The sequence below is a fragment of the Pelophylax lessonae genome (assembly GCF_965119305.1).
Source record: "Pelophylax lessonae genome assembly, chromosome: 1".
Lineage (NCBI taxonomy): Eukaryota > Metazoa > Chordata > Amphibia > Anura > Ranidae > Pelophylax > Pelophylax lessonae.
Genome location: NC_138768.1, coordinates 681,179,200 through 681,194,192, shown reverse-complemented (window position 1 = coordinate 681,194,192; position 14,993 = coordinate 681,179,200). Strand labels below are relative to the sequence as shown.

The window sequence follows — 14,993 nt, the reverse complement described above, 5'->3', positions numbered from 1 at the left end:
CAGAGTCTATTTAAAAATCTGGCCCCTGAGTTTGACATGCATTGGCTTGTGGGTAGTGTAGGCACAGGTCACCCGTCTGTCATGGACAATTTTAGTTGCAGTGAAAGGTTCAAGACATGTAGAGAAAGCTTAGGTCTCCACAGTCTCCTTAGACATCTTCCAGCTTTGGCACAGAACGGCCAGGCCGCATTCCGCCCCTCCAGACAGATTCTGTCGATTCGATTGATACCTGTTCCAATACACGCTGTTGGCATCTGTGAGTATTTCCGGCTGGGCCTTCTCCCACCTGGTTTGTTGTGAACTGTTTTGCCTTTACTTCAGTACGGCAAAAGAGTTAAGTTCTACTAATTGCACAATGGCAGCAAAAGGTGTCCAGTGTGTCCCCTCACCTTATGAGAGTCTCCACAGTGGAAGCACATGCATTCTAATAGATATATAAGGTGAGGGGACACACTGGACACCTTTGCTGCCATTGTGCTATGTGCTGGGTGCACATGGTGCCCCTGTGCCTTTAAGGACGACTGGGCTACCACCAGGCCCACCTGCCCCTTATCTATCCATTAGAATGTATGTCCTTCCACTGTGGAGACTCTCATACATTTAGAAGGGTTAGGATTGCAAGTAATACAGGGTGCAGTGAAGGGGCCTTGCAGTATACGCATGTGTTTGCAAATGTGCGCAAACTAAATCCCTGTTTTTAATGCATACTGTTGGGCAGGTTAATTCAGTTGGTAAGCAGACTGGTTGGTGAGTTGAGCTGGGAATTTTCTCTGGTTTTGTCTTTCATGAGTTTGCCCTTCCATGTGCTCCTTGCTGTGAAGGCCAGTTATAGATGGGGGCAGGGGTAATTTCTTTGTAATTAAACTCAACACTAAAATTTGGACTCAGTTTTTTCTTTTTATTCTTGATATCACATTTGGAATTACTGTTATAAGTGCAAAAACCCAAAGCCCTATTACTATGGTCTATAGAGCTTTATTTAAAAAAATAACAATAATAAAAAAAAAGCAAAACTAGCTGACATGCTTGGCAAACCTTATCTTTTTAGGCAAATTGCAAATTTTCACTTCACTTGAATATGTGCATGCAGATTTGTCTGATGTGTAAAGCATTCTTCAGTCCTGGATCAGAGAATTCAGGCATTAGCCCATACTCGTTTACAGTGTGGCCACCCACTGTCATGTTAGACAGCTGATAAAAGCACTTGTCAGTCCTTTGTTGTAATTAATTAAGGAACTGTTTTTGCTGAGAATCCTTGACTGTCATTTTTTCTTCCAAGCTGAATAAAAAATCTGCCATATACCAAATATATTAAATTGCCAGATCACACAATGAGTACAGGATACCCAAGAATTTCCAAACCTTAATGCTATTAATAACATTACTAGGGAAGCACAAAATAGGAAGTTTTCCTTTAAATTTCAATGCATATAGGAAGATATTGGGGAAATTTTGCCATTTTGGCTAAATGCATTAGACTCAACGAGAAAGGTGAAATACATTTTGGTATTTTGGTCAGATTGCAGTGTGCTTTAAATGGCTTCTAAGGCTTTTAGAAGCTGCTCTTAACTTTTCGTTTTACCCTCATTATCGTATGCCTATTCACCAAACAAAAAAAGTTGACAGTGCAAAACAAAATAATAAAACCATTGCAGGATACATAAACAATAATCAATTATACAGAAAAAAACCCCAAAAAACGAAACTACCCTTAACATAATCACCATCATCGATGTATAAAAAAAGTACATTTTTTTTTTCAAGCAATTTTCACCTTGCTTAGTGAGAGGAATTAAGTTTCTCATTTAAATTCTGCTAAAACCACTCCACTCATCCCTAAACATGATCCTCTGCACATCAATAAAAACTGTATATGATCACAGTGTTCTCGTTTTTATGGCATGAATGTTTTCTTTCTTTTTTTTTTTTTTAAATACTGCATCTTGCTCAGAGCATTTTCTTGTAAAGAAAATAAAGGGTTACTTCAGTCTCAGCAATATATGAAGCCCAAACTATTTCCAGCTCTAAGCTCCCTCTTCCCATAACATGATCATTGATCTGATATAGTAAAGTATGCTCTTGATATAGTGGGAAATTGCTGCTCATAAAAAAAGAAACAGCTGGTTCCCAATTCTTCCCATGGCAAATAAAAAAAAAGATAAAGTGTTGTAATGAAAAAATATTACCATCATAAAGCACAATATCATATGTCGACTGAAGCAGCGAAAGAGCTGTTCACTCAGATTGCTAATACTATTTGATCTAATGTCATTTGGTGTGAAAACCAAGTAGAAACATACATTTTTCCTCTATAAATAAAAAACTGTATAAGATGAAAATTCTGCATTATAAGTATTGAGACATTACTGCTGATCAAAGAAGTGACACAGATGCATGCATTACTAACATATCTCCCTCTCTACCGACAATGCCATTTAAAATAATGTTGTTCTCGGTGACAGGTGTATGAATGGATGGGTTTACGTTTGTAAAGACGGAGGATCTCCAGTTCCGCAAGTCTTGTTTGGTTCAAAATAAATAGCTGGTTTCAGTTACCTTGACATAATAATCTGCCTTTAGTGCCTAACTAATCAAGCACACATTCAGATCAATGCCTTAGAAAGAGCAAAGGCATTTATTTAGTCACAGGTTATATAAAGTTAAAGTGTGTTTACTTACTGTGCATTTCAATAATCCAGGAGAGATAAATGAAGAATCCAGGTAGCATATCTGTAAAACGGTAGTTACTAAGCAGGAGGAAGACAGCTTGCCTTGAACTGAAGGCAGATCATTCAGTGGATGTGTGTTGGAGTATTTCTGTCTGCAGAGCTCACACATCAACTCTCTTCCCTCCCTCTCCCCAGCTTCCTCTCTTTCTGACTGCCCAGCTACCCTTTGCAATCTTTGCTTTTGCTCCTAATCTATTCTGTGACCCTTCTGGGATGCACATACACAGTAAAGTAAGGGAATCAATAGGTGGAGATAAGAAGGTAAGCAGGGTAGTCAAAGGGATTTTTTTTAATTTATGTACTGTGCTGTGAAAGTTACAGAATAAGTACAGACTGTCACTCCTGTTGGCAGGATCATGCTATGCTTCCCAAATATGTGAAAATGAATGTCAACAGTTTAAAGTAGTACTAAAGTCTTTGCACAACAAGGTAATTCATTCTATTCTGCTTAAATTGTACAAACTAATTTTTCCATATCATCTGCATCCTCCACTTTCCTGTATACTTCGTCCTGTAACCTCCTGTTGGGGAACACACATTCGAAAAATTGGTACCATTCATCAGGTTGTATTCTTTAGCCACTTGCCGACCAGGCTTTTTCTGCCACTTATTGTTTACGAGTTTAAATCAGTATTTTTGTGCTAGGAAATTACTTATAAGCCCTAAACATTATACATTTTTTTTTTAGCAGAGGTCCTAAGGAATAAAATGGCGATTGTTGAAATAATTTATGTCACAAGGGATTTGTGCAGCGTTTTTGCAAATGCATTTTTTGTAAAAAAAAATACACTTTAATGAATTAAAAAAGAACAAAACACAATATTTACTCCAAGTTTTATGGATAATGTGAAAGATGATGTTACGCCAAGTAAATAGATACCTAACATGTCACGCTTGTGGAATGGCGACAAACTACGGTACTTAAAAATCTTTAAATGCCTTTACAGGTTACCTGCTTAGAGTTACAGAGGAGGTCTAGTGCTCTCGCTCCAACGTTTGCAGTGATACCTCACATGTGGGGTGCGAGTGTCGTTTACATATGTGTGCGCGACTTATGTATGCTTTTGCCTCTGCAAGCAAGCATGGAGAGATGGGGCACTTCACATTTTCTTTTTTTAATTATTTATTTTACTTTTTATTTTTGCACTGTCCCCTTTATTTTTTTAAATCACTTTTAATAAACATTCCTTGTAATATAAATACGGATGACAGGTCCTCTTTATGGAGAGATCTGGGATCAAAAGGACTCCAAATCTCTTCTTTAACTTTAAAAGCAAAAGATCAAAAAAAAAAAAAAGTTTTTTTGATCTTTTGCTTTAAAAAAAAAAAAAAAAGATTTACTTCCAGCCTGGACCGGAAGTGATGTCATGACATCGCTCTTGTCCTCCATGGCTATAGAGATGATCAAAGTATCTACTTTTTGATCGCCTATGGGAGCAGCTGGCCACACTGTCGGATCGTTTCTCGGGCAAACTGGCAGGAACGGTAAGCTCGAGAAGCACCAGTGAGCGGCTGGGGGGGGGGGGGGCGTCCCCTCCTGCTACTATATTAGTAACCTTTAATCTTCAAGCCAGTTCACTTACTTTAAAAGTACTTTCCTCTTATACCACTGAAGTGGCGATGGAAGGTCTCTTTGTTAAGTATGATGAACCTGGCTGCATAATGATGCATCTCCAGGGGGTGTGTCCATGACAGCCTGGGCCCGTAGGAAGTGAGTGGGGTGACCCTGGCCATCATCTGACCAGATGAATGAGTGGTATTGGACATTAGGCTCTAAGTCTGTGGGGGATAATGCCAGAGAAAATTGCAACAAAAACTCCTTTTTTTCCTGTTAACCACTTTAACCCCGGAAGGTTTTACCCCCCTTCATGACCAGGCCATTTCTTGCTATTCGACACTGTGTTACTTTAAGCAACAATTGTGCGGTCGTGCGACGCTGTGCCCAAATAAAATGTATTCCCACAAATAGAGCTTTCTTTTGGTGGTATTTTCTCACCTCTGCGGTTTTTATTTTTTTCGTTAGAAACAAAAAAAGACCGACAGTTTTGACAAAAAAAAAAAAAATATATATATATTTTTTACTTTATGCTATAAAACACATCCAATAAAAAAATGTAAAACATCTAAGTTCTTCATCAATTTAGGCCAAAATGTATTCTGCTACATATTTTTGTTAAAAAAAATCCCAATAGGCGTATATTGATTGGTTGGTGCAAAAGTTATAGTGTCGACAAACTAGAGAGTGTATTTATTGAATTTTTATTTATTTAGTTATTTATTTTGCTAGTAATGGAGGCGATCAGCGATTTTTAGCGGGACTGCAACATTGCGGTGGAAAAATCTGACACTAAATTACACTTTTTGGGAAGCAGTGACACTAAGGCCTCATGCACACTGGACGTTTTTACAGCGGCTTTTTTTGGCGTCAGACGTTTTTTTCTGCAGCCAGAAAACTCCCCAGCACGTTATCCTATGTGCCCATGAACACATAGGCTGTTATCAGCAGTCTTTGGCAGGGGTGTTTTCTGGCTGTAAAAAAAACCCCCCAGAACTAGTGGGTTTTAGGAGGCGTTTTTCAGCTGTAAAAGCGCTCTACCTCTGATAAAAGCTAAAAAATACTGAAAAACAAAAAACTCAGAAAAACGCAGCTATTCAGCATTTATCAATGTTATTGAGCCATAAGCTTTTGTGGGAATATCGTTTTGCTAAAAAAAAAAAAAAAAAGCTAAAAAACACTGAAAAGCTGTGAAAAAGGTTACTGTAAAAAAGCTGAAAAACGCCTTTTACAGCTGTAGCTTTCTGCTGAAGTTTTGATAATGTCCAGTGTGCATGAGGCCTAATACAGTGATCAGTGCTAAAAAAAAATGCACTGTTACTGTAATAATGGCACTGGCAAGAAAGGGTTTCACATCAGGGGCAATCAAAGGGTTAAATGTGCTCCTAGGGCATGCTTTCTAACTGTGTGGGGGGTGGTTTGACTGGGATAAGGCAGAGATGTTCCTGCTTAGCAGGAACACAAGATCTCCATCTTTGCCTCTCACAGAAGGCCTCTGCCTCTCCAAGAATGATCGGCATGTCCCGCTGATTGGACACAGTGGAAGTGGGTCGCCAAAGCGCCCCAGACTCAGTGCACAAAATCACGTACAGGTACATGATTTCACGCAGGAGGGCTGCCTGCTGCAGCATATTTGCACGGGGCGGTCCATAACAGGTAAATTGTAAGTAAATTAACCACATTATATCAAGTGATAATGAGGATTCACTTTTGGATGGTAGCAGCCAGATCAGATGCCACAGATGAATACATCAAGTATCATAAATGAATTTAGGTCGGGATACAGTTTGCCACAACTTGTAGTGCGTAAGCTGCAGCAACACTTTAAAATAAAATGAAAGATATACTCTACATTTAGTCGTTTTTATAAGTGCAACCTTATTCCAATTTTATTTAGGATTGCTAGATTAATGCAAGGGAAGAAAAATTCGATTTGGCACTTGCTGAACTCAGATGTTAAAATATTGCCATTTAAATCATGTATGTATTCATTAAACTTTACGCTTACTAAATGTATTTTATATATAGTTAATAAGAACGCTTAAATTTGTCTTTCTGTTAGCTGTCTGTAATCCACTGCACAGTAAACTGGGAGAGAGAGGTCTAACACAAGCAGGCTGCATCACATGGATCTCTCAATCTAACACTGGGAAGTTGCTGACTGGGGTTCAGAGCATCGTTCCTTCAGTGTTCCAAAAGCAGACTGGATGTGGGTCAGGAAGCAAGTTGTATTGCTTTACTGTAATGGAGAAAAGAGAGGTCAGCAACCTGGTTGTACTATCTGGTAGGGGTACTCAGAGTGTGGATGGCTTTGTATGTTGGTAACATTTTGAATTTTATTCTTTAGGCAAGTGGAAAGGATAGAGGGATTTGCAGAGAGGGTGGTCAACAATCAGTGGTTGGTAAGGTGGATGAGCCTAGCAGCAGCATTCATGATGGACCGAAGGGAGGATAGCTTGTGTAGAGGTAGGCCTATGAGGAGGGAGTTGCAATAGTCGAGGTGAGAGATAACCAGTGAATGAATTAGTAGCTTTGTGGTGTCATTGATTAACCAATTAAGGACCAGGCCTATTTCTGACACTTATTGTTTACAAGTTAAAATCAGTATTTTTTGCTAGAAAATGACTTAGAACTAGGGATCGACCGATTATCGGCAAAGCCGATATATCGAGGGCCGATATGCACTTTCGCCGATATATCGGAATCAGCCTTTTGATTTTCCGACATTACCGATATTTCGGGAAAGTGCATGTACCAGGGTGAGGCCTGCAGCTAGAGGCATCACCCCGGTACCGGTGTCCATAGCCGACGGTCAGCTGTCTTGTAATGACAACCGATGTGGCTGAGAAGCTGCTCGGCTGTCATTCCCAAGCAGGCGGGGGGGGGACGCCCCCCCCACCCGGCCGCATTCCGCGGCTCGCCCGGGTCTTCTGTCCCACCGGGAGACCCGGACATCCTACCTTCACCGCCGCCGTCTGACCGGGTCTCCATCTGCACCGCCGCCGTCTGACCGAGTCTCCATTTCTTTGAATTCTTGAAGTCATGACATCACTTCCGGGTACTGGCGGCGCCAAATTCAACATCTTACAGCATTCAAAACAGCCAAACTTGGTGTTTTGAATGCTTTAAGTGCAGAGGAGGGGTTTTGGGTCTTTTGGTCCCCCAGATCCCTCCACCACAGTACCTGTAGACATTTAAAAAAAAAAAAAAAATTTTTTAATGTCCAAAAATTTTCGGCAGATATCGGCCGATACTGATATCCGAGGACCAAAATATCGGTATCGGCGGTAAAAAAATTATATTGGTCGATCACTACTTAGAACCCCCAAATATTATATATATATTTTTAGCAAAGACTCTAGTCTTTGGCAGTCATTGCAATATGTTTTTTTCACGTGGCAATTTTTGAGGAAAAATACATTTCACTGCATTTAAAAAAAAACTAAACAGCAAAGTTAGCCCAATTTTTTCCTATAATGTGGAAGATAATGTTACGCAGAGTAAATAGATACCCAACATGTCATGCTTCAAAATTGTGCACGCTTGTGGAATGGCGACACATATTGGTACTTGAAAATCTCCATAGGTGGCTCTTTAAACATTTCTACAGGTTACCAGTTTAGAGTTACAGAGGAGATCTAGGTCTAGAATTATTGTTCTTGCTCTAACGATCGCGGTGGTACCTCACATGTGTGGTTGCGCGAGCTCAAAGGGACGGGGTGCTTTAAATTTTTTTATTTTTTTTTCCTATTTATTTTACCTTTTTTTTTATTTCTACACTGTCCCTTTAAAACATTTTTTAACACTTTTATTCATATAACAAGAAATGTAAACATCTCTTGTAACAGAAATAAGCAGGACAGGTCCTCTTTAATGTGAGATCTGGGGTCAAAAAGACCTCAGATCTCACATCTACACTAAAAAGAAAAAAAAAAGTCCTTTTCTTTTTAATGAAGGAAAAAAAAGGCCCTTTAAGGCCGTTGGGAGGAAGCGACGTATGACGTTGCTCCGGTCCTCCAAGGCCAAAGAGTCAAGTTGGGGCTATCTGCTGTCATAACCCTGGTATTTAACGTCAAAGTTCCGACGTATAACTGCGGCAGGTGGTCCAGAAGTGGTTAGGAAGGGGTGTGTTTTGGAGATGCTATAGAGGTGAAGGTGAAAAGATTTGGACAGTGATTGGATGTGGGACTTAAAGGATAGGTCAAAGTCAAGGATTACAATTAGCCCCCTGACATAGGGGAAGGGGTGATAGTTGTGCTATTGATGTTGTTTAGCATAAAAGCAAAACATATACCTAATGTGCAAACAAAGAATTACCTTGTTATGCAGCACTCTATGGCCTGTGTAATGTTTTGCTGAGATTTTATTTGGCACTTCTGGTTTTAAGGCTAGACTATGTGACAGAAACAGAATACTGCTTTAACGCGTTCTTTTATTACTGTTACGTGCGGCTCGTATATGGGCAGCATGCTTGGTTTATAGATTCAATTTAATATCTGTAAATTATGTGTCATCCACAACTGTCTGGACACTTTTTGTGACAAGGTTATTTCACGTGTCATTTTGTTTCCTTTGAGAACCATGTGTATTGAAAGAATAAATAACAGGTATTCAGTTTTTTTTAAAGCAATAAACCATATAGGTATTTGAGTTAAGTGTATGTTTAACTACTATGCAACAACCGGTAGTGTACAAGTCTAAAAAAATATACAGTATGTAGCTATAAAAACTACATGAAAGAAATATTTGTGTACACTGTTCCACCACAGACGTGCATACTGTAGATCTGTATATATATATATATATATATATATATATATATACTATTTTGTCTTGGTTTCTGAAGCTGGAAGAGCTGTTAACAGTGGTGGCTGGTGCTCAATATTTTAGGGGGGCGGCAAACCAATGACACCCCCCCCCCCCGGGGAGACGGATGGGACAACGGCGTTCGGAGGCCTCCTTACCTTAGGAGAGAGATGACAAGGATCTGAGGTAGGGCTGCTGCTCCGCGCTCCATGTTCTCCTTGTTTTGGGGGCGCTGCTTCTCCTCCCGGCCGAACAGAAAGTAGGTCCTGAGACCCCCAATTGGCTGGAAGTCCTAATACTCCCCGGACAAAGGGGTCTTAGGAGCCAATTCCTGATTGGTCGGGAAGAGAATCAGGAGGACAAAAGCGAATATTAATTTGCTATTGTCACACAACTGGGTGGGCTCGGGGCGCAGAGCCCACCCTTTTTTGAAGCCAATTAAAGCCTCAGGCTCTAATCACATGCTTAAAAAAAAAACTCCATTGAAATTAATGCGTCCGGTGCCCTGCTTGTAGATTAGGTGCCGTGTGCACAGATTAGGGGCATGGGGCCCCTGCGCCCCGTATGGACGGGCCGCCACTGGCTGTTAATATACAGACAAGCTGATCCCTAAAGGGTTCCTGAACCCAGGACCCTGCATTCACTATATTTGGTCTCCGACAATACAATTATTTTAGTAAATATAAATTGCTGACTACCTTTTCTCATCAGCAGTATATAGCAGTCTATCAGTGTATGGTTCTTGGTTCTCTCCCAAGAAAAAAAATAAACAACTTTCTAGCAATACAAACCAAACTGAGCATTTTCAGGTGACTCCAAAAGCTTGTCAGGAGATGGATCGGGGACTGTGGAAGAAGGGGAGGATCCGAGAAGACAGGTTTAAACAGCCTTTTTACACAATGTAGAGGATTAACCCCTTAGGTTTCACAGTGAGAATAACAAGCATGCTTTACTTCTAATACACACTGATTTTACTGTTGTGGGTTAAGTCACACTTTAAGGCAGATTTCCTGAATTGATTGTCTTCTGTGCCCTTCTTTAAAAATTATGGGAATTAGTGGATGTTCTTGATTCAAATATTGTAAACTTTATTTTACAAATAAACATTTAGCCTAGGTCCACACGTATGTGGTGCGGGAAGATAAGCGATACCTGCATGTTTTCCGCACTGCGTTTGAAATCCTCCACGGGTGTCAATACAAAGTTAACAACATCCCAAACGAATCATAAAAGCAGTGCGGTTTGCCTGCATCGGATCACATGGTACAAAATGAACATGCAATCCGGTTGTGGTGCTGCTCCAAAAAAGGTACCTGCACTTCTTTGGTGGGATAGAGTACCATTTGAGCCCATTCAATATGGTTCAAATCCACCGCACTGAATCGCATGTGCATTGCACAAGAGTGCGGTGTGATTCTTCTGCAATTCACAGGCAGGTTATAGTATGAAACAGGGCTTAATACATTGACAAACAATAGATTCTTCAAGAACTATAGGTTATCTAATTTAAATCAGTTGAAGGGATAGAAAGAGAGAGAGAGTGAGATAGATAAGGGATACAAAGAGGGGAGAGTCTCTACTCTAAATCATTCACTCGTGTGTGCGTTTCTACTAGAACCAGTTAGCTCTGTGAATATTAAGCAACAAAAGAGCAAAATAGATACTGAAAAAGGGAAAAATTAACCTAAATCTCCACTTACTGGCTTGATAGAAGAATGCATAATATTCAAACACTATTTTTCATATTTATTAATATGTCTCACTCTCCTTGGAACTCCTGTTTTGAACAGCATTAAAAACAAGCTACGACTAATTAGTAGTCCCTCCCTTGCACATAAAAGCCTGTTTTATTTTTAATTTCCTTCACGTGTGATGGATCAGGTTTTCTAGGTAAATACATGTCCATCCTATTTACTAGCATTCATTTTGCAAAGTAAACATACACTGTGCAAATTGAACATTCACCTTGCTAGGGAAGAGCTTCCGCTCATGTAGTGGACCTCAAAGGTTAATACCCATCCTTTGCTCCCCACCCGAGGCTAAAGTCTATCTATCTATCTATCTATCTATCTATCTATCTATCTATCTATCTATCTATCTATCTATCTATCTATCTATCTATCTATCTATCTATCTATCTATCTATCTATCTATCTATCTATCTATCTATCTATCTATCTATCTATCTATCTATCTATCTATCTATCTATCTATCTATCTATCTATCTATCTATCTATCTATCTATCTATCTATCTATCTATCTATCTATCTATCTATCTATCTATCTATCTATCTATCTATCTATCTATCTATCTATCTATCTATCTATCTATCTATCTATCTATCTATCTATCTATCTATCTATCTATCTATCTATCTATCTATCTATCTATCTATCTATCTATCTATGAAATGACATTTTGCTACAATGTAAAGTAGTGTATGTACAGCTTGTATAACAGTATACATTTACTGTCCCCTCAAAATAACTCAACACAGTCATTGATGTCTAAACCACTGGCAATAAAAGTGACTAAACCCCTAAGTGGAAATGTCCAAATTGGGCCCAATTAACCATTTTTTCTCCCTGGTGTCATGTGACTCGTTAGTGTTACAAGGTCTCGGGTGTGAATAGGGAGCAGGTGTGTTAAATGTGGTGTTATCACTCTCACGCTCTCATACTGGTCACTGGAAGTTCAACATGGCACCTCATGGCAAAGAACTCTCTGAGGATCTGAAAAAAAGAATTGTTGCTCTACATAAAGATGGTCTAGGCTATAAGACAATTCCCAAGACCCTGAATTGAGCTGCAGCACAGTGGCAAAGACCATACAGCGGTTTAAGAGGACAGGTTCCACTCAGAACAGGCCTTGCCATGGTCAACCAAAGAAGTTGAGTGCATGTGCTCAGCGTCATATCCAGCGGTTGTCTTTGGGAAATAGATGTATTAGTGCTGCCGGCATTGTGGTTGAAAGGGTGGGGGGGGGGGGGTCAGCCTGTCAGTGCTCAGACCATACTCTTTATCAAATTGGTCTACATGGCTGTTGTCCCAGAAGGAAGCCAGTTTTCTGAAGACAAAGCAGACTAGGGACATGGATTACTGGAACCATGTCCTGTGGTCTGATGAGACCAAGATAAACATATTTGGTTCAAATGGTGTCAAGCATGTGTGGCAGCAACCAGACGAGGAGTACAAAGACAAGTGTGTCTTTCCTACAGTCAAGCATGGTAGTGGGAGGGTCATGGTCTGGGGCTCCATGAGTGCTGCCGGCACTGGGAAGCTACAGTTCATTGAGGGAACCATGAATGCCAACATGCACTGTGACATACTGAAGCAGAGCATGATCCCCTCCCTTCAGAGACTGGGCCACAGGGCAATATTCCAACATGGTAATAACCCCAAGCCCACCTCCAAGAGTACCACTGCCTTGCTAAGGAAGCTGAGGGTAAAGGTGATGGACGGGCCAAGCATTAGTGTTGAGCGAACACGGACTGTATTATTCGTGTTCGTACCGAATAATTGGATTTTTTGTACCCGAACACGGACACGGACACTTTACTGTATGTTCGGGTAAAAATCCGTGTTCGGTCGTTTTATTTCCGGGTTTTGCATGCTTTGGCGCTCTTTTCATGGCGGGCTTTCAACAGCCAATCAACAATCGTTTAACTGGTGTGCCTTAAGCCATCCCAGCCATGCCTGCAAATGTCTCAGTAGCTGTGATTGGCCGTCTGAAGCATGTGACCAAGTCTTTATAAGTTCGAGGCAGCCGCAGCGGCGTCATTATGCTGCTTAGATTCAGGGACAGAGCACACATCAACGTGCTGGCTGCTGATTAGGGAAAGATAGGCAGGAAAAAACCATTTGTGTCCGGATAGAATTGAGGGACAGGTCGGAGTGTTTAGGCAGGGCGAGTTGTAGGCATTTTAGGGATAGAGTCTGCTGAATTATATAGGGTCAGTGTCTTCTACAAACTACAATCGATATTGCTGTGTGGGGGGTGGGGTCTGCACTCAATCCTGATCTACGATCTCTTCTCAATCCTGTTAGGGACAGAGTCTGCTGAATTTTAGGGAAACTGTGTTCTACAAACTACAATCGATATTGCTGTGTGGTGTGGGATTGGAGATAGGCAGGTGTCAGTGATCCACATCCATTTTTCTGTGTGTGAGCTGCAGTGAACACAATCTTTTTGGGCTGCAGTGAACACAATCTTTTTGGGCTGCAGTGAACACAATCTTTTTGGGCTGCAGTGAACACAATCTTTTTGGGCTGCAGTGAACACAATCTTTTTGGGCTGCAGTGAACACAATCTTTTTGGGGTGCAGTGAACAAAATCTTTTTGGGGTGCAGTGAACACAATCCTTTTTGGTGTGCAGTGAACACAATCTTTGTGGGGTGCAGTGAACAAAATCCTTTGTGGGGTGCAGTGAACACAATCTTTTTGGGGTGCAGTGAACAAAATCCTTTTTGGGGTGCAGTGAACAACATCCTTTTTGGGGTGCAGTGAACACAATCTTTTTGGGGTGCAGTGAACAAAATCCTTTGTGGGGTGCAGTGAACACAATCTTTTTGGGGTGCAGTGAACACAATCTTTTTGGGGTGGAGTGAACAACATCCTTTTTGGGGTGCAGTGAACAAAATCCTTTTTGGGGTGCAGTGAACAAAATCATTTTTGGGGTGCAGTGAACACAATCTTTTTGGGGTGCAGTGAACACAATCTTTGTGGGGTGCAGTGAACACAATCTTTTTGGGGTGGAGTGAACAACATCCTTTTTGGGGTGCAGTGAACAACATCCTTTTTGGGGTGCAGTGAACACAATCTTTTTGGGGTGCAGTGAACACAATCTTTGTGGGGTACAGTGAACAGAATCTTTGTGGGGTGCAGTGAACACAATCTTTGGGGGGTACAGTGAACACAATCTTTGTGAGGTGCAGTGAACACAATCTTTGTGGGGTGCAGTGAACACAATCATTGTGGGGTGCAGTGAACTCAATCTTTGTGGGGTACAGTGAACACAATCTCATACTGAAGGTTTGAGGGTGCTGCCTGTTCCATACTCCCCCTACTCCTCATCTAGCCTTTTAGGGGTACAAACAATAGTAATTGGGGCCTAGTGTGGTTGTGTACGTGTGATATACATACACTTTTTTGGGATCATATTTTCTATTCCGCTATTTAATCAAAAACCTTTGGGGATCAGTTAAATTGGGGGATAGTCTGTGTTGGTACGTGTGAGAGAGATCCACCTTTCCAAGTTGTTGGGGTTCATCTCATACTTCTGAAGGTTTGAGGGTGCTGCCTGTTCCATACTCCCCCTACTCCTAGCCTTTTAGGGGTACAAACAATAGTAATTGGGGCCTAGTGTGGTTGTGTACGTGTGATATACATACACTTTTTTGGGATCATATTTTCTATTCCGCTATTTAATCAAAAACCTTTGGGGATCAGTTAAATTGGGGGATAGTCTGTGTTGGTACGTGTGAGAGAGATCCACCTTTCCAAGTTGTTGGGGTTCATCTCATACTTCTGAAGGTTTGAGGGTGCTGCCTGTTCCATACTCCCCCTACTCCTAGCCTTTTAGGGGTACAAACAATAGTAATTGGGGCCTAGTGTGGTTGTGTACGTGTGATATACATACACTTTTTTGGGATCATATTTTCTATTCCGCTATTTAATCAAAAACCTTTGGGGATCAGTTAAATTGGGGGATAGTCTGTGTTGGTACGTGTGAGAGAGATCCACCTTTCCAAGTTGTTGGGGTTCATCTCATACTTCTGAAGGTTTGAGGGTGCTGCCTGTTCCATACTCCCCCTACTCCTAGCCTTTTAGGGGTACAAACAATAGTAATTGGGGCCTAGTGTGGTTGTGTACGTGTGATATACATACACTTTTTTGGGATC

At 40.9% G+C, this 14,993-nt stretch overlaps 1 protein-coding gene across 2 annotated transcripts in view; it reads right to left on the bottom strand.

Moving 5' to 3' along the window:
• The window catches only part of RXFP1 (relaxin family peptide receptor 1), a 567,744-nt gene extending 564,932 nt beyond the window's left edge, over positions 1 to 2,812 (bottom strand). For both annotated transcript variants that reach the window (XM_082253060.1, XM_082253061.1), the window contains exon 1: positions 2,680 to 2,812. In XM_082253060.1, coding sequence (XP_082109186.1) covers positions 2,680 to 2,728 — 49 coding nt within the window. In that variant the 5' untranslated portion in view covers positions 2,729 to 2,812. The remainder of the gene's footprint in view (positions 1 to 2,679) is intronic.
• Positions 2,813 to 14,993: the final 12,181 nt, after the last annotated feature.